This window comes from Scatophagus argus, chromosome 3, assembly GCF_020382885.2.
Source record: "Scatophagus argus isolate fScaArg1 chromosome 3, fScaArg1.pri, whole genome shotgun sequence".
In the NCBI taxonomy this organism is placed as follows: domain Eukaryota; kingdom Metazoa; phylum Chordata; class Actinopteri; family Scatophagidae; genus Scatophagus; species Scatophagus argus.
This window is the reverse complement of record NC_058495.1, coordinates 9740861-9767617: the sequence shown is the minus strand read 5'-3', so window position 1 is coordinate 9767617 and position 26757 is coordinate 9740861. Positions and strand designations below refer to the sequence as shown.

Below are 26757 nucleotides of genomic sequence, written 5' to 3'. Positions count from 1 at the left end.
TAACAAATACACACTCAGATACCTATTAACATTAGTACTCATGAATGAGTTGGTAATGTGGTAAAATAGTTAACACTTACAGACACATAAAGTCATAAGTTAGTTAGATTTAAGCAACGTGACCTGACAAAATAAAGAAGCTCTTGCTGTAACTATTGTGACAACGGAGCAAGTTATTACACCTTGCTCTCAACAAGTCATTGTTGCCAAGATAAAGAGTTCCCATCTATCTGTCTTCCCTGCTGTGTGTTTTACTCTACTTTCCTTTGGATTCCCACTGCTCTAGTTGACTGGTCACCTGAAAGAGGAGGAGGAGAGAAGAGGAGTGGAGGCTTATTAAAAATACAATCTGGCCTGACAAAAGAGGAGGGTAGGAAGCTGGTAGGTGAGACTGAAAAACAAGCCTTTTGTTTCTCTAACACATCTAATACAGATCTAGTTACACTTGTTTATATCCTTACTCTTCCTCTCTCTCCTACAGTCCGTCATCCCCACAACATGAATCAGATTTTTCTCTTATGTTTCTCCATCATCCCCTCTTCTCTTTCTTTTCTGTTTTCTCTCGTTCGCTCTCCTCACTTGTCTCTCTGGGGGCAATCCTTCCAGGCAGCTACGTTCGGGAGGAAAAATTGGAGACTAATAAACAAACCAAAAACATGTTTACAACTCTGTGTGACCTTTTCAGCAGATCAGAAAGTTATCTCATTCGCAATATTAGCCAGTCTCACTAAGAGACCTGGAAAGATGTTGCTGGAGTTCAGAGCGCTGCTTATCCATGTCAGTTATTGAAAATGTCAGATGTTAAGTGATTCTGTGCTAGAAGAAGATGCAAGTACTGTAAAATGACAGACTTTGAGCAATGCAAGGGACTATATTATCACTAGCTTCTTGCTGTATATTTTTTATTTTCATTCTTTTCAGGACAACTCTGTAATTTACTTAAATACACAACCATAAATAACACTTTGATACAAAAGGGGTTCTCATTAGCTCGTCTGGTTGTTGCTAAGGTTGTTTGCTTATTATTCTGAGCACTACAGTTTCTTTTTTCCCCTCATTTATTTTATCTAGGTCTGCTAGCTAGCTGCTTACATAACTCAGCCCAAGACATAAAGAGAGAGAGAGAAATGTACAGTGAGAGAGAAGGGCAGATGCAGAGAAAGTCAAAAGAAAAAGAGAGGAACCAGAGAAAGGTGGAAGTCAAACTCTTTGATATGGAGAGAGGTACAAACGAGAAAACGTGAGGGGAGAGGTTGGATGACAGACTGTGTTAGAGAGAGAGGACGGGGGAAAAAAAGATGAAGGGAGGAAGTTGAATAATGCAGTAGTCAGTAAGTTTCCTGGTTCCCTGTAGCTGCACAGGATCTGTCAGGTGAGGTCAGTTTTCCTGCTGTACACAGATACCTCTTCCACTCGACTTCCTTTCTCATGAATATATTCTTGCAAATACTTACACTGCTGAAAAATCATTTGACTAGTTGTTATTCTTGGGCAAATAAGAATAATAATGTTTTGCTTTCAACAAAGCCGTAAGAAGCATTCAAAGTAAAAATAAACAATAAGACAATGGCAGACTGAATAACAAATGAAAGTGCTTCAATCAAATTACACTAAATTACTTTAAAAAAAATCTGAATATAAGTGACTAAGTAAAGCTGTATTAGAATTAAGTAATAAAGTAATCAAAAGTAAATGATTGTAACAAATGATTCCTTTGAAAGTGAATTAATGATGCCTTAAGGTATTTGCGGTTTTCAACGTTGTAAAACACTCCTTGTACTTGTGTGTACTTAATGCTGCAGTTTTCACTATTGGGTCTAAATCTCATACAATGTCTCCAAATATTGTTATTTTAAAACAACTAAACAACTGAACAAACTATTTGTAAATGATTCACAAAGTTGACATTTTTAAGATTATGATTTTTTTTGTAATTTTATCTTAGGTTGAATGTTAAATCTTTATTTGAAAACTGACTGGCAAACGCAGCTGTCAGATAAATTTAATCCTTCAGTGGTTTCTGCATCCATTTGACAGGCTGTAGGTGGAGAGGCATTAAATGGGAATGGATCAAATGCTCAGATCATGTGACTTCATGCCAACAGCATCTGTGGACAAAGACACTGGCCACTAGTTATTCATTTTTACATGTCAGTCATATTTTTAGGGATTTTTTGAGGGATAAGGATGATTTTCTATGTTCCTGCTGGAAAATCAACAATTTCCTGCAGGATCAATAAAGTTCTTATCTTATCTTATCTTATCTTATTTTAAAATAATAAATTAGGCTTTCACAATTTTGATAATGGGTCTTTGAATGTCTGTATCCTTGCCCATTAAAGGTATAAAAAGTCAGTGTTAAAAATTAAAATGTCTCCTTATATAACGGAGTACAAAATAGAAATACTATGGGCAGTAAAGTAAGTAGCAGTTGCTACTAAAGAAGCAGCAAACCCACTTGAATTTAGTACATGCACTTGGTCAGAGGACATTTCTTCAAGAATTGCTTTTGGTTTTTTAACAGGTCAACACCACCTTTGGTTTTAACAGGTCAACACCTGCTGATGTCCAGGTCTCACTGGGCATCAGCACAATAATGCTGCAGGGCTGTCTCAGCCAAAAATTGCAAGTTTGAGGACTCAATTTTGAGAAATAAATATAATAAATATTATTTAATACAGAATCTTCACAATATGCAGCATCATAACTGCAACAACATATTAACAGACACCACATGTTAGTATAGTATAGTAGCCACATACAGAAATTTACCAACTCACATTCAGTTCAGCTGCAGCTGATCGTCCCCGAAGGCTGAAGTGTGCTTTTCATGAATCAATAATCATCAGTGAAGCAATTGATCATACATATGCCCTAATGTCAAGCCTTTCAAATGACACCATCTCTGTCAGCTCACTGTAGGCTGCTGCTGTCACCAGAGTCATGTTGCTTTGTTCACTCTTTGTCCCCACAGCTCCAGCTTGTCATAAACAAGAGGGCTGTTTCATGGAAGTGATCACAGGAGCTGGTGTGATGTAACTAAAAGCCACAGAAGTGTTGTATGTGTTTAAATCTGGACTTTCTAGCAAAAGAAAAAAAAATCATTAACTTGACCAATTGAATACAGGCTCATTTACAACAACAGAATTTGAAATCAAGGACTATAACTGAGGGTTGGTACATACTGAAAACTGACTTTGAACACTGTAGCACATATCAAAGACTCTGTTCCTACAGTGACTTTTACCCAGGCTGTATATAATATATTATCTAACTTCACTTTCTATCGTTTCTGCAATGTCTTTGGCCAACTGTCTGTGTAGAAAACTGTGAGCAGGTTGGAAAGAGAATAGATTGCTTGCTGATATATGATTCTTAATTCATTCCTAGGGCACCATACACAAGTAACACCGAGAGATACTTGAAACCTTCCTAAATTTAGAAAATATTAATACCAGCAAAAGCAGAGAAGAGATCTCATAAATATGTGATGCCTGCAGGTAAAAGTTATTCTGAGGACACGCCAGCCCCTAAGCTGCTGGTGCTGTAGCATGCATGTGTAGCCCATCTGAAATCCAAACCAAAGTGTCTCACTATCTCCTACCTCTGGCCTGACAGGGTCCTCAATCCCAACAACACAGATGGCTGTGAGGTCATTGAGGATGCTGTTCTCATCTTCCCAGTTGGGCTCAGGATCCCCGGTGAAGTCACGGTATGCCACACAGATGGTTCTTAGGCCGTCACACGCCATGGGCTCAATCACCTTCTTCACCATCTCGTCCTTGTCCCGTGGGCGGAAAACCCTTGGCTCACCCACCTCGTTCAGGATATGGCTGCATCTGTAATTAATTGTGGAATGGTGGGATGGGGGCATTTTAAATCTCACATTTCTAAAATGATACATATATATATATATATATATATATATATATATATGCACAAAGGAAGAATAGTTCAATTGTACAGAGACCAAAGTTTAAAAATGACAAGTTACTACTTTATGTTAAGTGGCTGTAGCTGTAGATTTCACAGACAGATGTGAGAGTGTTATTCTTATCATGTAACTAGCAAGAAAATTTCACACTATTGCTTTGAAATTAACATGAAGCTTCTTCACAGATAAAGAAAATATCTGTAAATTATTTAGTTTTAACTCCATCTGCTTTGATAAGTTTGAAGAGCCATAACAGCTTAATGGACCTTGAGGTAAGCTTGTTTCATCAGCTGCCGTATCCCCCCGGAACATTCACAAACTACAGCTGAGACTGTTTCGTTATCTTATTTTTTTTGGTGACTTATTTAGACCAGGATCTAATCCTTTACCCACTCCACAACAAATACTGTATACTGCAATTTCCCTGACTATTAAATATGAGAAAAAATTAGAAGTACATAAATTTTTCTCCAAGCATGAAGAATGTGCTGAAGTTAGTCTCCAAAACATTTGAAATATATGCAAGTTGTGGATGCATGATTCTTGATGTTGTGGCCAGATGGGTCACCAACGGCACCACCGGAGCAATTTCAATGTCATTCATTGTCAAAAGAGAATTTCTTCTCCTTCCTTCACTGAATGGAGGAAGCTTGCTGCCTCTGATGTATTTCCCAGAGTTAATCTTTCATTATTGTGCTGTTACCGCAATTTACACACAAGTACATCGTGCGCTCGAAGTGAATTTATTTTATATTTGGATAAAAATTCAGCACTTCATTACATCGTATTACTGCACAACAAGGTTATGCGCTGCAGTTATCATCTAAAGAATCTCTTTAATCACAAAAAAACTCACTTTTTAAGCACAATCTCAGAAGCTCCCTTGCTGTACATGCGGAAGTTCCCATCAGACAATTTGATGACAGTGCTCATGGACTTCCTGACAGAGTTGAAGGTGTAGACTTTGTAGAGCTTCTCTTCTGGAATCTGGTTTCTTATTGGTTGGTAATCCCTCTTCAGGTCCAAGACCAATCCCAGCAGGCCACACTCTGTCTTGTTGCCCACTTGCTTCGGCAGACCGCCTTCCTTGTCTGGGGGCTGTAGAGAGGCAGAGGAAGAGATTTTTAAAAGTTTAGTTCTATTTTCATCCGAATATTCTGTGCAGTAGACATACAGTGGTATACGTGGTACATTTTCTCTCTGTGACGCTTTTCTCTTAACTTCTCATTATAGGTTTTGATTTGACTTGATTTAAAACCATGTCATGATTTCTCATATGGCAAATAAAAAAAAACCTTGTAGAGAGACTAAAATCTTCAGATGAACACATTGAAGGAGCAAACAGTCTGTGCTGTTTGTTCTACACTCAAATCAATCAATAAGATTCTCTTTTCTTCAGTGCCGTGTGTCCAATGTACTGTAAGGCTTGAAATAGCTGCTTGTGATAATTGACCAGCTAGCAGGTGAAGGGGTCGCTCTGTGTGGGAGGGTAGGAGATGAGATAGATGGACTCAAATTTGAATGTTCTTATTTCAGGCATACGGCTCAACCCATTGCAATCTGGACATTTGTTAAATTTGGACATTTAATTGTACATTTGGAAGCGCGTTTACCTCCGGTTCAGTAAGCATCTCAGTAAGCACATTTATTCATGACTGCATGAACTGTATGTGAACAACAGACATAGCATGTGATGCTTTTTTCTTTTTTTTTACATGAAACATGTAAAATGTGGTTCTGATATAATTAGATTTAACATGCAGATTATTTTCTTGGTTATGTGCGTAATTGTTGTCCATAAAATATGAGAAAATTGTAAAAATATTCACAACATCACAGAGCCCAAGGTGACATCCTTAAATTGTTTATTTCATCCAAGTCACACTGATATTTTATTTATTGTAAGAGAAAACAAAGACAAGCAGCAATTTTCCATTAAAAAAGCTGAAACCACGGAATGTTTGCCATTATTTTATTAGAAAAACAGATGCTGATTAATTTGCGGGTGATCAATTAATGTGTTTTGTACAACCAAAATGATTTACAGTATGTGATGTGTGTTTATTATCAGCCAACAGCAAAGCCTTTTACTGTAGCTGGTGAATGCCTGTTCAGACCTGTGCACGATGTTGTTCAGGTGTTACAGTATACGTGTGAAATTACACACACGCGTATTGTGTGAGCAAGTGTGTGAGTATGTGCATGTGGTCAGCTTGTGGAAGACTCAGCGTTGTCATGGTAACACTGGGCAAAGCACACTTGGAAGGAGACACTTTGGGGGTGCGAGAGAGGGTACTCTCTCATCCACTTGGGGATTCTTACTCTTTGGTGTGGGTTCTCGTACAGGATTTTCACTCTTCTCACTTTACATATGTCCTCGAGTTTCTCTGCCTTTCTCCTTTTCATCTTTTACCAGCCCTTATTTATTAGCATTTCCAGAGCTTCACTCTCTTTCGCACTATCTCTAATTTGTCAAATCACACAGTAACGCAAGCAACATAGCTTACAGTGCGACTATTCATATTTCTTTGAAAATGCACTGTTTTCTATTTAAGACACTGTGATACAACAAATTTCATTATCGTCAATATCCTATAAACTACCTCTCTCTCTCTCTCTCCCTCTCTCTCTCTCATACCACACACACAGGCACACACACAGCATTGTAGTGACACTGATGTTCATAGGTCCAGACACATCTAAGGGTGTGCAATTCTTACTGTCATTATTCATAACATGCCTCTTCACATATCACACTGCCTCAAGCTGGTATTTATTTTCAGTTCAATAAAAGGACAATTTGGACAATGTAAATAAAATGTATTGTAAAACTGTAAACAATAGCAAATAAGGGTTTTTGTATTAAGTATTGTAGGACACAGCTTGGTCAGATCCTTATTAGCTGGCCCTGAGGAAAGCTGGTCTCCCTGGGGTCTACCAATAGTAGCAATAGTACACTTACACCTACACTCAGCATGTCAGGTACACTCTTTTTCTTTAACACACACACACACACACACACACACACACACACACACACATACACACACACACAGCATGTCAAAAACACACTAAACATAATGACTTTGACATGCTGTAAAGCAGGCACCTTCAGTCTGCACTATTTGCCCCAAAATAGACTGACTGTAGGCTTGCTGTTCTATGTCTGAACAAGCCTCCAACAAGGATTAGATTTTAAAGAATAGCTTGACATTTCAATGCTTTTCAATTCGGATTTCTTATTCTTTCTTTCACCCAGTGCTTGTTGAAATGCACTGAGAAAGATTCTGTATTGGCAGCTTAGTTAATCATATTAATGGCTGGCTGGAATTGGTGTGCTCACATACTCCATCTAATGAACAGCTCTTGTCCACCTGCTAATGAGGTTTTGATAGAGAATGCTAATAAACTGTTTCCATGCAGTGATAAAATATTACTGAATTGCAAAGTATCTGATATTGTCATTTATTTCACCATGTAATTTTAATATTGTTTTTTTTTCCCACCCTTTTTTGTCTACTCTGCACTTGCAACATCTACTGCATGTGTGACTGTCTTGATCTCTCCGCTGTTGCTGTCTGATAAAGGTTATTCGCGGTGGGGGGCTTCCTCATGGGAACAAAAGTTCTACAGATAAAGGTATTTAAACGGTATGCTTGACTGAAAAGCACTTTGACGCAAATTTGCGATTCTTAATTTTGGGCTATACAATTTAAAATTGACCTGTGTTAACTTGTTTAAATTCAACAATGTCAGAGTTTCACTTGCTTTTTTCTTTCATTTTTGTAAAATTTAATATAAATTTTTGTCCTACATTAAATGAACACATTGTATGTATGCTGGCTACTCTGTGAAGATGTGACAGAACATTGCAAACTTCTATAAAAGCTCAATTCATCTGTCCAGTGAGTGATATATTTGCTTTCAGTGTTTGCTAAAGCAGCTCAATATTTTGAAACCACAACTTCTTGAGAAACAACGAATACTGATTCATTCAGGCTCAGTAATATTTTACATACTGTTCAGTTGCAGCTGCTAGCAGCCAGGGTTTCCAGCTGAGAGGGTTTGAGACAGCCAGCTAAAATCTCATTAATCATTAAAATCCAATCAGACTGCTGGCCCATGTTCACCTAATAATTTGACATATCTGGTTAACGTTGAGCTGTGTGTCTCACAGACACAGACAAGAGTATAAATACTTTATACCGAGTTTGCGGTAAATAACAGAATTAATGCCTTTTCCTAATGACCAATGATTACATCAGGAAGACACTACCTGTCATTGGCTAACGAGGGGATGAAAAAAATGGCCATGTCTGCACTGTCTGCTAAGTGTTTGGGAGAATGGGCTCCCAGCAACAGAAAAACACCACAATAAACAACTAAATGTAAATATCGAGCTGGAAACCCTAGAGGATGAATTATAGTTTTATAATAATTTAAACATAAAAGTTGTACTTAATAAGAGGTGGCTGAATTATAAAAAGGTATCAAAAGATGTTAGGCATTATTGTTGCGTTGCATGATTTGTCTTGCCAGCTTGTTAAAGCAGTAATTCAGTACTTCCACAAGCTACTGGAGAGGACAAATTTCAATCCATCCATTTTCAGTACCCGCTTATCCATCAGGGTTGCAGGGGCGCTGGAGCCTATCCCAGCTGACTACGGGCCAGAGGCAGGGTACACCCTGGACTGGTCGCCAGTCAATCGCAGGGGTGACACACAAAGACAGACAACCACACACTCTCACGCCTAGGGGCAATGTAGAGCAGCCAATTGACCAAAGGTGCATGGGGACTGTGGGAGGAAGCTGCAGCACCCAGAAAACCCAAGCGGGCACAGGAAGGACATGCAAACTCTGCACAGAAGTGCCCAGACCAGGGTGTGAACCTGGAACCCTGTTGTTGTGAGGTGACAGTGCTAACCACCACCCCGCCTTGCCACCCAGGACTCATTTCATTCAATAAAACAAGCTCACTTACATGTCCAGTGTTTAGGACTTAGAGGGATACAGGGCAGAAATGGAAAATAATAAAGAATCACCACCTCCTTGAAGCAGTGGAAAGGTTTGTGTGTCACTGTGATCCTGGGAACCATGTTGTTTGGGACAATAGCTCCTGGTAAGGCACACTGGTCCAACTAGGGTGAGATCGAAAGCAATTCGAAGACCCCATATGAATCCACCACAAAGGAGTTGCAGCAAATGTCCAGAATGAGGAACTGGGGTCCCCTACAGCCAGAACAACTTCTGTGCTCATCATTAACGGCCCATAACATGCACCATGTTTGAACATAAGACTTGTTCTTGAGTGTATTTAGTACTAGAACCTCTAATAATAAATCTGATAATCAACTTTATGGTCTTAACGTTAGACCTCTGGATGACACATTTTGGGGCTTGTTGAACTGCAGTGTTGGAGAGGGACCCTCAGCTGGCCTCAAGGAATTTGAATTGTGGCTATTTGCCATATTTCGTGTTAGTTAGTGTTTCTACAACAGATGCTGCAAAGGGGGTTCTTCTTATATTCAGGATCATCTTATATTTAGGCTACGAAGGTACTTCCAGAGCCACAAACCCCAGTCTGACAGAAAGCTGTCTGTGATTTGTTTTCTTGGAATTAAAATTCTTAACAAATAAACAAAATCTAACCACATTATTTAAAGACACATCAGAATACAAAAGTTAAATTTGCATAATTCATATTCAGAAAAGAGATTTTGAATGAGCAACACGTCACTTACATTTGGTACGTCTGTCACTTTTAAAGAAAAATTGAGATTGCTGCTGCTCCAAAAACAAATTAAGTGCAAAAAGAGCAAAAGAGCAATGAAAAACAGAAAATAAACACAAGGCAGACAGCAATACTGTTGCCTCAACAACAACTCAGAGATTCCATAGAGAGTTAGCTTGACGGGGGTTTCTACGCACAAGGACAGTCACTGGAATGGGACGCCCAATGTTGGCATGACTGGGCTATGGTTGGCATGTCCTGGCCTGGACGTGGCTAAGGACCAGCTGCCCTCTCCCCGGTCCTTGGGTGCTCCCGCAGGCAAGGACATATGCCAGAAGGAGAGCTGGCAACTTTACTTCCTATTCCACCTGGGGCTCTCCTTTAATCCATCCCTCCTGTTCCTTCCCTTTGTCTTCCATTTTCTTCCTTTTATCTTCATGACTCTTTCTGTTCCCGATTTTGTACTTTCTGTCCTGTCTTCCCCTTTCACAACTTCTTCTATCCTTCCTCCTAGCATTGGATTATTTTCTCCTGTTCCTAACTATCATTTTCCCCAGCCTCTTACAAGGTGCCCCACCCCCACCCTCCCCACCTCTCTTCGCCTTCCTCCGCCTTCTTTCTCATTCCCTCTTTGCACGTAGAACTGGATGATATTCTGGCTCTCCACATGACTGTACCAGCTAACTGGGCTAAGGCCTGGAGGCATGCTGGAGGGCAGTAATACAGCCTTCCAGTCTGTGATGAGGACACTTGTCACGCGACTGTGGATCCTCTCTCCTGTTCCTGTATAATTTTCACATCTTCCTTCATTCTTTTCTTTTTTTGCACTTTTCTTGCTTTGCTCCTCTTTCTATCTTTGCTAGAAATTTTAAACCATTTGGTTTCAGCTTCCATATTTGACCATTTCTTTCCCTCTAATGTCTTGTATCCTTAATTCGTCCTTCAGCTTCAGACATTTAATTTTTCAGAAACAGTAAGGAAAAATATAACAAGTCTCAAATTTAAATCTGAAGCAAATCTAATTTTAAAATGTGTATTACCAAATCAGTGTAAATGTGTTTTCAAAAACATGACAGCAACAATAGCCTTCCTAGTATATCACTATCCTGACATCTAAGCTCATGTGAAACAAATCATGGACATCTGTTAAAATTATTGTGCTACTATACAATATTCTGTTTGATAAAATAATCTACAAATTTACAGTTTTATCACCACTGACTTCACATTCTCCATATTTTTTTATATATATTTTATATATACACTGGTCTAGAAAAAGCTCAAAATGCAGTCACTGAAAGCATGAAATCATACACGTGTTTGGAAGACATAAGGTACCATTAAGGTTTGTGCCTTCATCATTCTAATGTGATGATGACTTCTCTTTCACTGCCCTCTCAGCCGCACTGTCTAGTCTGTAAGCAAGTGCTGGACACAGAATGAGAGAGCGAGAGACGAGAAGAACATAATTCTGCTGAAGATGTCTCTGTCTTCGCTTTCTCTGCTGTTTCTCTGTCTCCTTTTCAACATCCAGAATTACTCAGTGAGAACAGTGGGTTGCTTCAAGCTAAAGACTCTTCTCCATGTTGTGCAAACAAGCACGCAACGTCCAGATGACTAAAGCACTGTGAGCCAAAGCCAATTATATCAGGACCTCACTACTCAGTACTACACGAAATTGACAAAGTACATTATAAATACAAACAATAACATGCTCATTCTGGAGTGACAACTGGAGTTTATCTACTAACTCATGCTTTGTTGAGTGTAATTTTTCAACCAAATACTGGGCTACTTGTAAATGTCTTTATGTTTCCCCAAGCACTTACTGTATCCCTCACAAAACATAGTCATCTGTGCATGCAAAGGTGTGTGTGCATAGATGTGTGTTTGTGTGTGTGTATGTGTGTGTGTGTGTATTATCTGCGTCTCTTGTAGATTCTTGACCGCAATACTGACCTGAGCAGGTGGTTGAAGCAACATGAGCTTGAGCTCCCAGGACACATACAGCCATGCTAAACACATACAACTGTGCTGCAAGAACACACACCTATGATCTGAATACCTGCAGTGTGAGTATGCTTGATATGACAGATGCGTGCATTTGTGTAAGGCATGCACATGTGAAAAGACCTCAGACTCGACTCGAACCATTTTCCATTTTTCTTCTTTTTTCTTTTTTTCTTTTTTTTGCTGCAATAACGTTAAATGTTGTTCTCTCCCATAGCCTACTAATATGCATAACTTGATGCGTCTGGTGCGCCTTGCCACAGATAACAGGTGTAGCAACAGTGCAGCAGCTGCTGTGCCATTTGTCATACTTTCTGGTTAAAACAGAACCACACAAGGCACAAACAAAATCAAATCCAAACTCTTTATCAAAATAAAGAATCATGGATTGACAATATCAAACTTTATCAGGCACCTGAAAATGCACCTGGATATGTGAGCCACTTGGTAAGGTAAAAGTTAATGTTAGCACCTGTGGACAGTTAGCAGACATTAGCTTGCTACTAGTTTTGTAGCTAAGGATGGTTAACTTGATTAGACTAGCACTCGCTGAATATTTGAAAGATACAACTGTTTGTCTGCTTGCCATGCTTGTTTCGAGTGCTGGCTTTGCCATGAATATAAATGTGGTGAGGTAATTTAACCATCCATGTTCTAACAACAGAAGGACCACTTTAATTATTAAGGTTGGCAGCAGGTTACAGGTTTATTGTTGACCACATAACATTAAAAGCTTATTAAATTAACAATGGGTTTATAAAGCATGAGGGATACGTTATTATACAGTACATAATAAGGTGCCATTAGTTGAAGACTAATGGCACCTTATTTACACAATACAATTGTACTGAAAAACAGTTATTATTGCATGCCTAAAAATGTTAGCAATATTTTCCCATCACCCTGAGTAAGTCTATGTCCTTTTTAACCACTCACACAGAAAAAAAAGACTGATGTAGTCTGCAACATTAGCTTAGAATCAGTTTTTCTCTCAGAACGCTGTGGTTCCAGATGGGTTTTGCTATGCATATAAAATGCCAGCTATATTATGAGTCAGCAACAGACAAGTCTTTCTCCCTTGAATACAACCTGGATTGCAATAGTCTGTTTAAACTGGTCACATACCCAACAACTAATCAGTGCTGATACTGTACACTAATAGGTGAAGAAGTGATTAGTGTACAGGCTTTGAATTCCTTAAACAAATGCTGTAGTCTATGCAGACCCACAGCCTGCAGTAGATCAAAGAACACTCACCACAACTATAAGAGACTTGAGACTTGACTTGGACTTGCAAAATATGGCTTGTGAGCATCTCTGATTTGTGTGCAACTGTCTGTGCTTCTTCACCTCACTCATTTCATGCTACACACACAGCCTTCTTGTGGACAAGGTTAATTAATATATCACATACATAATGTAACAAAACAAGAATGTAAAGTGAAAGTCAACAGGTCAAGAAATTAATAAACTAATTCAATGGGGATTGTGCTGTGTGCTATGAGGCTCTTGCCACTGGCAGTGACGCATGATTCTTTGAAATGACGTCTTATACTGACGTCAACGAGTGCCGTTTACAAATTGCTATGCAGCATGCTTGACTTGTGTGCAAGAGACATCAAGGCAAACTGGTGTGTTAAGAATCTTATTTGTATGCATGTGTGCACACATGCTTTGCAGAACATGTGAATAAGTGCACATGTGCAGACACAGTATCTATGAGCATGTGCATGTACAGTATGAGTAAGCATAGACTGTAAGTGTGCACGGATTCATCGTGCAAATGTGCGTGAATTTCTCCCTCGAGGATGAGCCTTCTCCACTCTTGACTCTGTATGTGCTGACAGAAGAAGTAGAGCTATACTAGTGGCTGTATTATGAAGCCATAGAAGAAGGAGGGGGACTGATCGGGGTATCAAAGCCTGCCTCTTTGCCTTTGTGCCTTTGTGTGGTGGCCATCAAAGACTTCCATAGCCATCCTGGCATCCCACAGGATTGGCCTCTTATATAAGAACACACCAGCCAGCATACTGCAGGGCTGGAGTGGTGCTGAGGGAGTGGGGGTGGCTGGAGGAGGGAGAGAGGGATGCACTAAATATTCCTCGGAAATGTCCCTTTTGCATCCTGCTTTCTGAGTTCACTTCACTCTGTAATTATATCTGTCCTTCTCTGTCTTGCTGTCCCTTTGTTTCTTTCCTTCATTCCAGTAAGAGATCTCAGTAAATGAATACATCCATGTGAACATATACTGTATTATCCACTATTTACTATATCTATTTATGAGTGTATTGTGTACGTATGTATGCATGTAAAGGTGAACATGTATACAAGGATCTATGCACATGAATGCAGTGCAGTAAGGTTTGTGGCTAAGTGGTTTGCAAGCTGGAGTGCACACATGCTGTAGGTGATTACTGCTGATGGAAGGTAACAGAATGTAACAGTCCAGGTACGTAAGCTGACAACATGTAAAGTTACCCAAAGTTTAACTTCTGCTTTGGTGCATGAGGTAATCTCTTTTATGAATGAAGAGATTATATAAAAAAACCCCTAAATGTGCCATTTAATCCACCAAGTGTAAACTGCGCTCTGCCGGTGCTTAATTCCGTTGAGCTAAGCAGCTATGGAGATACAATAGTCTGATGTAATGCTGCATTGCATTCCGCCAGATTTTTATAAAGGGATAACATCCTGTTAATGTAGCACGTCTTGGTAAAGAAATGCTGTGGGTAAAAGGAAACTGTGACAACTCCATAGGTCTACCAGCAAAACTAAATCAACATTTGAACTTTGTTGGCTACCTTTCTTTTCCAATCTTTTGATAAAAGGCAGTGACATTTAATAAAGCATTTAATGTGTTTCTCTGAGTCAGTCAGTTTCCAGTAGGGAACCAAAATACTTCACACTTTTTGTAGAGTGTGTGGAAAATATCCTATTTTCATAGTTAACCTATTAAATTATACAAGAATATGTTTGCCCATCTGAGTTCAAATCACATAATATTAAGTATATAATGCTAAAACTACTACAAAACTCATTTATTCAGACATCCCTTATCACTATCTCTAAATCCTTAATATCTTTGATATAACTCTAACTATAAATTATATCACAGATATTACTGTATGTTGCAAGTCAGATTTGACCTGCCTGAGACAATAAAACCTTTATTTAAACAGGGACGTTCTCCATGGAGACATGTCCATGCTGAAGTGCCTACTTCAGAAACACAGAGAAAAGTTAGGCTGAATAGGAATAAATACAGCATGTTCATCATTGAGGGTTAGATTGAAATTGTCATATTTAGACATATTTAGATAAATACTCTGTGAAAATTAAAAAGATTAAAAAAAAAAAATCACTGGGCTAAATGGCATAAAGCCTGGGAGACACAAATGTGCTTCTTGTAGTAACTGCATTGCTTACGGTTTTAAAAGAAGGGTTGAATAATTCTAACAAACCAACTAACTAGAACCAAGTGTAGACACAAACATTTAACTCTTTATTTCAAAGAGTCAGCGACCAACACTCTCTTTTCACCAAGACTGCAAGACTGCGATGGTGCCTTGAGGGGTAGGAAGTGAAATCTGTGGGATCCTTCTATCGCAGATGTCCCGCCTGCTCAGCTCAGTCCCCATGCAAGTTCCATAAGGGCATTTGTCAGTTGGTCAGCCATCAATGAATAAACTCTACAGGGGTCTACAAGCATAGTGACACACAGACAAGCACAAATGGTGTGTGCATGCTAGTTTTCAGGTGAGTATACATGGTCGTGTCAGGAATATTATTTCCCAGGCAGCCTGAGGGATACACTGATCTTGGCAATCTTTGCATTTAATATATTTTTTTTGCAAAATGCAATATTATGTATCAGATCTATATAGATCTTTATCTATCTATGTGTCTGTCTGTCTGTCTGTCTGTCTGTCTACTATTGCATACAAGTCTAATTGGCTTAGGGAAAATCTCTATTCGCTGCATTCACTGTAAACAAGAGATCATCTCAAGCACTTAGACAGATTGGATTCAATTACAGTCTGCTATGCTCTGAATATCAGATAAGACAAAATTACAGAACCACTCTAAAGGTGACAAGTTGAGTGAATGCCTGCTGGATCTAAAGCAGCAGCCAAGGACACAGACTGCCTGCTTTGCCAAGAAGAAAGCACTGCAGAACTGTCTCACTGTTCAAGGGCTGTCTTAAGGTTTCATTGTCACAGAGGGAGCTGAACTCTAACCCAACATATTTAAGTTTCTTTACCTGAATGGATTTTAGTATAAAATAATGTTTAGATAGAGGCTTCATTGCAATGTTTAGGTGTGTGTGTATTACATCCACAGGCCAAGATTTCCCCCACAGAACATCGTATTGTAAATATGTGGGTAATTTTATTCACTTCATCTGTCATAGAAATACAGATAGAAGTCTATTTTTCTTTTTATCAAAGCAGCTGTTAGATACACAAACAAATCCAGCTGACTTGATGCATATCAGGTTATCCATGAAGTAACTTTCCTTAACTGATAACCTGTTAAGTGTGAACAAAATCACAAGTTACAGTAATTTGACCATTTGTTAATTGTGAGCACAAGATAGAGACAACATTAGATCCTAGCTGACTGAGAGGGAGGCTTAAACAGTCAGTGAAGTTACGTTGCTGTACCTCATATGTGCAAAGTGTCTCTCTTAATGGGGAGACACTGATTTCACCCACCCGCAACCCATCTGCATTTGATTAGATCAAATGTCCGTGCCAGACCTTGCTACCATTCACCCTGTAAGCATGTTGGGAGAGAGGACGGAGAGAGGAGGAGGGTGTGTGCCAGGCAATGCTTTGGAGGAGGCGGCAAAGTGCAGTTGTGCTCTGAATAGTCATAAAATGATCAGTAAAAAAGTCGAATTGAATTTGAAAACTTTCGTAAGTTGCACAGCGACAAACGAGCAAAACATCATAAAAAGGTGGGCAAATGCTATTTTGTATTTAACAAGGCACGCAAATAGCATTATTCGTAGTTTACCTCAACTACAGCCCTGATTAGGCACATATATGTTCCACACATATGATGGACAAGGTGTTTTGACCACAATATTTCCATAATAACAGCGGGGAAATGGGTATCAGATGACATGTGTTGACAGTTGATGTGTTTTAATGATAAACAGCGAATTTCTTTATCATCTCACTACATAAAAATTATATAGTCAGTGATATAGATCAGCAGAAAAATGGTTGAACTCGATCCTATTTAAGGGACAACTGATGTCCCTTAAATAGGATCGACCCCTCTACCTTGGCCATGGTCTGGCCTCGCTGACATTGACTACTATTTAAAATGGCTTACCAGTATCTTGGTGGTATAGGCGCTGTTGATGGAGATGGCATTGACCAGTAAGTCCAGTGATTTGGGTGGAAGAGCTCCGGGATCTGGAATTTCTTTGTAGTGCACATCTCCAACGTAACACTGCACAGCCGTCATGCGGTTGGTGGTCAGCGTGCCTGTCTTGTCAGAGCAGATGGCTGTAGCGTTGCCCATCGTTTCACATGCATCCAGGTGACGAACCAGGTTGTTGTCTTTCATCATTTTCTGTTGGTAGAAAACAACGTGAGGATTGGAATGTGTTGGAAGGTACATGTAAAAATGCTTTAAAATATTCTAACTTTGGAATGGACACCTGAATTAGTCTATCAAGCAACATGATCTGTACTTGATCTTTTTCAGAAGTGGTTCTCGATTTGGTGCTTAGAATCAAATATGTCTGTAACACACTGTGACAATTCACTTTACCCAACTATAACTATATCCAAACCAATGGAAATCATATTTTGCGCTCTGTGTGAAGTTCAGAATTTTGCCCAAGCAAAATCATAGGAAAACAACAAAAACTGCAAAAAATAATGGCATTTATGAAAAGTGTGAGACAATGTCCCTGTCCTAAGAAAGCTTACAATGCATAAATGTCCACATGTCTAAATGCAGACAGTATGTAAATGGACAGCCCTTACAACAGACGCAAAGCTGTGCCTCAGTGTGCCTGAATGTGATCGTTCACCTTAACAGAGTAGGCCAGGGAGATGGTGACAGCCAGCGGCAGCCCCTCCGGCACAGCCACCACCAACACGGTCACACCGATGATGAAGAACTTCACAAAGTACTGGATGTAGATAGGAGTGCACTCTGGCAACCAAGGGCGCTTCTGCATCACAAAGTTGTCAACAGCAAAGTACAGGACCAGGATGATGACAGTGATGGCCGACATTACCAAACCTGAAAAACGGTACAAAAAGGTTAGCTAATCAATGGAAAGATAAATGATAAAAATGGATTAAAACAAGAATTTTGTTGTTGGACACTAGTCAAGGTACAGAGGGTTGAGTGTTTGAGAGCCAAAAGACAGACGGGGTGGAATGTCACTTCATATAAAAAAAACAATGACTTCATTAAAGGGACAGTTCGCAAAATACCTGTTATTAAGAACATTTATTACATATGCTTTACAGGTATGTGTGCCAGAGTCAGGATTTTGTGCATCCTGGCTGTCTTGGATAGCATACTGACACACATAAAATGAACATTTATTGTGTTATTAGTTGTTAGGTCAACATTTTTCAGTGAAAAAAGACAACATCACTTTAATTTAGGGGTAACACAAGTATAAATAAAGAACAATACTAATCTGCTCTCATCGAAGATGGCAGGTAGATGTAATTCGTATCTCTCCTGGCTCTGTATGTGTATCCACACACTATAAGCCACGTGACACTTGCTGTTTTAATGGAGGCTAATGCACGGTACAAGTGCAATGCTGTCAAATAAACTATAAAAGTTTCATGTTTTGAGTGCATGTAGGGTCTTTACTCCTTCTCTGAAAGCTAATAAACTGTTGGCTTATTAAGAGGGAGTTGATAAGTCACAGTAGTATACAGACAGACATGCTAGAGGGTCACAGGGCCTGAAGTGTATTAAGTCCTAACACTTTCTGCCAGACGTGCAAGAAGGCCATATGATCTTAAAATGCTGCTCGTACTGTATGCTTATCCATCCGCAGGATTTCACTGTTCTGACACCACGTCCCCATTCCATCACTCAGACCAACAGTCAGTGTGCTGATGTAACAGCACACTGACTGTGACAATGACTTTGTTAAAGGGACAGCTCACAAAATCAAAAACATACACTTTTTTCTGATACTTGTAGTGCAATTTATCTGTCCAGATTGTTTTGATGTAAGCTCAACTTTTGAAGAAATCGGCTGGAGAGATGTGTTGAAGCACCACGAGATGAGTGCCAGCTAGTTCCATTAATTTGAAGAGAAGGCAGATATCTCGACAGCTGATATCCCCAAACTCTGCACCTTACACGTAGACAATCTAGATGGATAAAAAGCACTACAGGTAAGAGGAAAGATAAGTATTTTGGATTTTGGAGTGAACTGTCACTTTAAGGGATTCTCAGAAATTGAGACACTTTTTACTAAAACAAAAAAGGAGAAACAGCACCTCAAAAAACCTTGGCAGGATTTTTGTGAAACTAGTTTCAAGAATCCCAATTACTCCAGATTGTTCCAGAAAAGTACAATATTCGTGGATGTCATTTGTTCAACAGTAATCCTACTATGATACTGCTGGGAGGACACCCACAGTGTGGGCATTCTGGCATGTGGGCATCTGCTACTAAAAATGCTTGCTGGTACAGACTCAGTCCAAGAGTTTTAGACGTCAGCTCCTTGATGCCATAAATTGCTTTAACTTATATTGAAGACAACTTATTATGGTATGTATTGTGCACACTTGTGAGTCGGTTTGGATTTATGTGCCAGCCATATAAATGTAATGTAATGATTACAAAACTATAAGTGAATAAGCTGCACAATGCTGCCTCAGTTGTTCCCACTGTGATTCAGCAAGTCTCTAGAGGACAGGTCATTTAGAAAAATATAATGAATGGCCTTCTCTTCATAATTCTTCTTTATTGGTCCGATTGCTTTAAGCTACCAAGGAGGGACACCTATCAGTGCAACATCTTGTTTTGATAGACAGGATGATGGTTCAGTACCTTGTTGTCCCTGATGTAACTGCCTGACTGAGTGATTGACTTGTCCTACCTGCTTTGCCAATCTGGACAGCCAGCTTAGTCAGCTTCCCTTGCAGCACAGACTTCTCTTTCTTTGGAACGGACACCTTCTTCCTCTCTTTCTCATCAGCCTCTCCACCTTCAGCACTCTTTAGAGGTTGCATCTCCATGGCAGCTGCTCCATCCTGCTTCTTTACTGTAAACACCACATAAAACAGACAGCAGCAATGTAAGAAATGTAGATTAGGCCTGGGGAGCGAAGAGGAGCAGGGAGCCAGACTTCAACGCCCAGGTGTCACACTAACTCCAGCACATTCAGCACAGACATACAAGTTTAGATTTAAAACCAAGAAGTGATCATATGACATCTCATGATGAGATCTAACTGGTATGTATTAACAAGGATTATTTATGTTTGTTCCTACATTGCCCTTGTGATAAAATCAGAGAGGCCATGAAGCTTGTTTCTTGATACTGTAGGTCTTCTTTTGCTGTAGTAAGAAAAACGCTGTCTCTTGTCACTCACACTCTATTTTCATCACAAACACATATTTACAATAATTCATGAATAAATCAGTGATCTTCCATCCAAGGTCCAGGCCATCTTATACACAATTCAGAAACCTGCTAAGTATTTATAGAAAGCGAAGAAAAGGTAACCTCACAGAGAATCCAGCAAATTTCACACACACAACACTTTATATAAAAAGTAAACAAAATAAAAATACCAGAAAAGAAACAAAGGATTAAAAAAGGATTAGGTGACAAAGAGGATCATTTATAACAATAAAGATAAAAATGTAAAGAAATTGAAGTGGAAAATATATTGTTTTTGTAAGCCCCAAATAGAGTATCATGCCTTCTGGGTGCTTCTTCCAATGTGCAGCATAACTAAACATCAGTTTTTAGTTGTGTCCTTTTTGTATGTGAACATGTTACTGTCTAGTCTCGAATGACCTTGGAGGCGTAGAAATTTTAAATCCAAAAAGCAAGCCAGACGTACAGTATATTTTAGCCATAATCCACTGAGTGGTGTGCAGTAAACAACAACATACATACAGATATAGAGATAGCTGGAGTAATCAATTTTATGCCAACACTGGTGGACAGTACAGAGATCTAAGGTGAAGAAAGCTTCTGTTCTGGCAATAATAAAATCACAGAACTGCATGAGAAATTCAACAGAATTAAAAAAAATAGCTTAAAATTGTTGAAAGATCTCTGAAAGATGTTCTCTTATAATCATAATGATGGGAAACCATCCATCCATCTTTCCATTTTCTATACCGCTTATCCGTCAGGGTTGCAGGGGAGCTGGAGCCTATCCCAGCTGACTACAGGCGAGAGGCGGGGTACACCCTGGACTGGTCGCCAGTCAATTGCAGGGCCGACACACAAAGACAGACAACCACTCACGCACACACTCACACCTAGGCGCAAGGTAAAATAGCCAATTAAACTAATGTGCATGTTTTTGGGATTGTGGGAGGAAGCTGGAGTACCCGGAGAAAACCCACGCAGGCACAGGGAGAACATGCAAACTCCACACAGAAGGGCACAGACCAGTATACGAACCTGGACCTGATGGGAAACCATAAATCAAAAATCCTCAAATACCACAGTAGAACCTCATGAATGTGATTATATATTTTACTGAAACAAACCATTTCAGCGAGGAGGCTAAAACACACAAAACACAATTTCACTGTACGCACAGTATGCAGTTACTCGCAGTTGAAAGGGCCATAAAACTGAATAAATCTGTTTGCACTTTTCCAAATGGTTGTTAATGATCTTTTTTTAAAAATACACAATGATCTATCTAATGTTATGTACTCAGAGATTAACAGATATTTCATTTGCTTTATACTGCAGGAATTGTTTTATAGTGTGACAAAAAACAAGATTTCTTTTTTTCTGCAATAAAAAAATGTTGTTCAGACTGTAAAACCAATCCTCAGTCACCTCATTCTGTCTCCACTCCCCCTGCCCCCGTCCCTCTCTCCCTCACACACACACACACACACACACACACACACACACACAGTACAATGCTTTTGTGTTAATGTAGCCCGTGCCAAGAATCATTTCAGCCCAGTTTCTCAATAACAATGAGGTATGTGTTTGATGCTCATGAAAAAACTTTTAATGCTGAACATTTGTCATGCTGTCTGGTTGTGCATTTTGTTTTCCAGTGCTATGAATCCAGAAATTGTCTGTATCCAACTGTACACAGCAGAAGAGCAAGATCAAACACTTGATTTTAATATGCACTCAGCTCAAAGGTTCATCTTCTCAAAGCTGCATGTGCTATAGTCTAGCTGCTGATTTATACTGTGATCATCAAACTCAGGTGTCTTCATTTACCCTTTTGGATCTTTGCTTTGGAGATACCTTGCACTTTGACATAACATATATACTTTATTTTAATTATCTTAAAATAAACCAAATAATGAATGGTGAGGATGACAACAATTTACAAGTTAAAATTTTTAGTGACAAGCGCCTGGCAGTAAAGCATTAGTCCATTAATCTATTAGTTGAGTCGAAGAAAATGTATCTTAAATGAGAGAATTATTTATAAACAGAATAAAATTACACCTATTCAGACATAATAAGGATACTAAGACTAAATTGACAGTTTAACAACAACAACAACGAAAAATATCTCTCTGTATATAAGCAGATAATTTATGTATATTGCCTGGGTTTAATTTCATAAAACAGTGGAGGGGGTGGTGGTGGTGGTGGGGTGGTGGTGGGGGGGCTGGGATGTGGTGTGTCACTTAAGGAGAGAACCAAGAGGACAGTTTGGCTCTTTCTGGTGGAAAAGGGCAGCCAAGTGAGTATAGTGAATACAGTAGTTGAAGGACAGATTTCAGTTCTCATAGAGAACATGACAAGTTGACAACACAACAAGAAGAACAACAGAACAACAGACCAGCGACAACACATCAGTGACAGAGTGAACAGGATTTTTACCCTAATATGACTGCAGGTAAAACCTGGGTCAAACAAAGTCTCTGGTATTAAGTCGGTGGTAGACTTTTTCAAAGTCCCTATAGTGATTTAACACTGCACGATAATTTGAGAGACATATGATGTATTAAGGGTGTAGAATAACGTAGGCTGAAGTAAATAAAGTAGTGGTGGATTTTCCACTTGCAGTTGACCCAGAGCTTACACCACCCACCATAAAAGGGAAAGATTATGAGAAGAAGGAGAAGAGGGGGAGGGAGGAGGCGGAGAGTAGGCAGGAGAGGAGAGAGTGAAAGATATGGTTTGGTTACCTTTAATCTGGTTGCTCTCCATATTGCCATCTTGCATTTTACCTATGATGGAGACATACAAGACAATAACAACAAAAATAACCAAGGCAGACAAGTCAACAAATTATCACCACAGAGACAACACACAGAGCGAGAACCAAAAGTAACAAACAGGGAGACAGGAAAATGACTTTTAATACAATGTTTCTGTGACTGTCACATAGGAAGGCTTGAGAGGTGATAGGTAATAGCCAGGGTTTAATCAAACAAAATATACCTAAGAGTCACAGACAGATCCTATAAATTTTCTTGTATGAGGTGGGAGGACATTTGATTTTAATAAATTTTAATTTATTGCATCAGCAAATAATCAGTAAATGAAAAATGCTTAATGGGCCTCTAAGAAACAAAAAATATTTATTACATCAAAATGTATCGCGTTTAATATTGCGTTGAACATTTAAATAAAATGTACACAGAGCTGACTTTTCTGTTTTTGAATATTGTTCTGAATGACATACTCACATGATGAGCACAGGTTATTCCACACACATTATCAACAGTAAAAGTCAGATCATCAGCGTATAAAATGACATACCAAGACTTACAGTAGATACAGCATTACACTGAACACTGATAGGGAAAGTATGCCACACACACACACACACACACACACACACACACACACACACACACCAACAAGAGATGGCATGCATAAGAGGAAAACTCAGAAAGCACATGCGAGATCAGAGACATGGAGGGAGCAGACTGGAGATACAATACAATAACAATACAGATAGAGAGAGAGAGAGCGAGAAGGAGCCTGAAGGAAAAGCCTCCCACATGGTGAACTTACATAAGAACAACTGGAGAAAAATCGAAATCTAAGTTCAGGGACAGTGAATGTATAATACTGTAGGATTTTGTTTACACAAGAAGTGAACTTGATTAAAATGTGTGTTTAACTGAAACAACATTGTTTTAAATTAAAGAATCAATTTGGTGTTGAGTAAAGTACACTGTACACCCATTCTGTGAGTCATAAAACTACAACTCCCAAGAGTCTTGTGCTTTCAAACCAAATGTATACACAATACTTACAAAATATTATAATTAAGCAAGTATTCCTCATAAACTGCAGTGTTGATCCAATTATGTACTCACAGTTACAGAGATAAGCACTGTTTGTCTCAGTGGTAGGCAGGGAAGAAACTGCAGAAAACGTGTCTTTCAGTGCTTTGTACTCAAATGTCACACAGAAAATGACTCTGGTAGAGCTGGAACACCAGATTTCCTCAGTATCTTCTATGTGTATGTGGAGAATAAATGGCTTGTTTCACCTCTACTTCCACATTAGCTAGTTCCCTGGAGTCACAATAAAGCTGAAGATGACAAATTGCTCTGTTCCAGCCCAGGACAGCACAAGGTCATCATTACAGTGCAAATCACGCCCCTCCTGCCTTGAGTACAAACATTTTGTGGCTGCTCTCCAAGGAGACAAAGATAAGAGAGAAGCCAGTGCTACAATGAATGTAGTTAATCTTTTGCATCTTGTCCAGCTAACACAGAAATGAAGGATTTTTACTAAGTGATCTCAGAGGACAGCCAACTAAAGGAGATACTTCTTACAGTGAAAATTTGCAACCATTCTTCAACTAGGGTCTTATCTACTGTCAGGAATATGAATTAATAAAGCAATTCTTTTAGTACTCAAGAGCTACAATAGGCACCATTTAAGGGAGTACTTCTACATTTTGGGAGGCATCTTTAATTACTTTATTGCCAACCATTAAATGAGAAGACGTACAGTCAAAATATGAAGGTACCACCAGCAGTCAGTTAGCTTAGCTTTGCATAAGTTGAAACAGGGAACAGCCAGCCTCGCTCTGTGTGCTCTGTCTGCTTAACATGTTATATCTTGTTTTTTTCTAGTTTGATCTTTATAAAAACCAAAGTACAAAAATGACACTTTGTGAGGTTCCTGTGCTACTACTAATTAGTGTATTTTACAAAATGTCAAACTGTTGTTTTAAAAGCACCCCACCTCAAATGTTGCACGACTTCACAAATGTTAACCCTACTATCCTTCACAAAATGTTTTGATATGAATTAACATAAAAAGGTTCAAAAGGTTTTTATTGCTTTTTACTGTCACAGAGAGATAATGAGTTTCATTCATTTTAGTTTTCAATTAAAGACAAACCAAAGAAAAAATCTGAAGCCATTTATATAACCATTACCAAACAAAAGATAGCATAAAGAGGAGAAAAAGAAACACAAGACTACTTTCTACAGAAGACATGCATTGACAGCATGGATACACAAGAGTCCAACACAAGTGAAAGAAAACGTAGAGTAGAAGGTGAGCACCCATGATAGGTGGCAATTGGAGGATGGAGAAGGTAGGGGGAGTCACAACAGAAAGAGCTCAGAGATCAGAGGTTTTGTCAACCTACCATTAATTAGGCTGGCACTGCCAGGGGCATTAATGCCTGCAGCCCCATCCGTGGCTATAGTTGCGATGGGGTGGATAGGGGGATGGGAGCAGTCTAGCCAGTAACAATGAAGGCCAAACATTAATGAACAAAAACCCATACACGCACGCACACACACACACACACACACACACACACACATGCACACACAAGACAATGAACAGAAATAACATGGTTATAGCACATTTAAGAGATTCAGCATATGCGTGAATAGTAAAGTCCAGTTTGTAAAATCTGTGATGTATGTATTATTTACGTAACCTTATGAATGTGAAAGTGACTTTCTAAATGTTATGTTGATAAAATAAAGTGTAACATTGGACAGACATGAAACATGAAATCTGAACATAACATGGAAATTTAACAAAACGCTAAAAATAGACAAACCAACTGTAAGTTGATTTTGCACATATTTGTTATAATGTACTGAATGTACTGTATATAATCTTGCATATATAGTAAACAATAGTGATTATACCATACTACGCTAGGCTGGGTCTCATATACAACTTTTCTCTTTTGTGTATATTGTAATGTACACTAATGTAAGGTAAAAATGTAATGTAATACAATGTAAAATTCATTTCAACCATGTTATTCATGTAATATCTTTCAGCTTCACAAATCATAATTTGAGCAGAAAATCTGAAAAAAAAATGCTAAAAGGTGTTGCATTGCCAATTTGAAATTAAAATTCTGCTGCAAAGTGAAAAAAAAACAAAACCCAAAGCCAGGAAAATACACATGTGCCAACCAGTCAAGTTATGGGGCTAATGGACTTGTGTTAATATGAGAAGGTGTCTATTACACATTTCAAAATCTAGAGCAAATTTTGAAAGAATTTCTTCATGTCTTTTGACAACAGTCAAATTAACATAAAATTACAGGAAAAAGGAAATTCAGTAGAGGCTCAAGAGTTGTTTTTTCTATCTCCTTTTGGGTTTTGTGTTTAGAGTTCACTGTGTTCACCAAACTGTGGTTTCCAAATAGTTAAACGTTCATATTATTTATTATCTCACTGATAAGAAATAGCTTTCTTTAATGACATGGCACCTCAGTGATTTTAATGCAAATCACTGATGAGTATGAAATCATGAGCAAAGTTCTGACAGCAAATCCATCTAAACAAATCTACATTTGACGTTGTCTTGGCTGCCTTAAGGTAATCCTAAATTGTTCTAATTAGGCCAGCCAGACGTGTAGTGAGTAGTGATGCATTGTACAGCTGTTTTGTTAGATATTAGT

The 26757-nt window shown here is 38.9% G+C and overlaps 1 protein-coding gene across 6 annotated transcripts in view; it reads right to left on the bottom strand.

Moving 5' to 3' along the window:
* Positions 1–26757, bottom strand: part of atp2b2 (ATPase plasma membrane Ca2+ transporting 2) — an 85713-nt gene that overhangs the window by 14257 nt on the left and 44699 nt on the right. For 4 of the 6 annotated variants that reach the window (XM_046383298.1, XM_046383299.1, XM_046383303.1 and 1 more), the window contains 7 exons: positions 25474–25566; positions 23039–23080; positions 19780–19944; positions 17728–17942; positions 17019–17261; positions 4791–5032; positions 3605–3839 (listed from right to left, as the gene is read on the bottom strand). In XM_046383298.1, the coding sequence (XP_046239254.1) occupies positions 3605–3839; positions 4791–5032; positions 17019–17261; positions 17728–17942; positions 19780–19944; positions 23039–23080; positions 25474–25566 (1235 nt within the window). The remainder of the gene's footprint in view (positions 1–3604; positions 3840–4790; positions 5033–17018; positions 17262–17727; positions 17943–19779; positions 19945–23038; positions 23081–25473; positions 25567–26757) is intronic. The other 2 variants (XM_046383301.1, XM_046383302.1) reach the window with 1 other exon arrangement.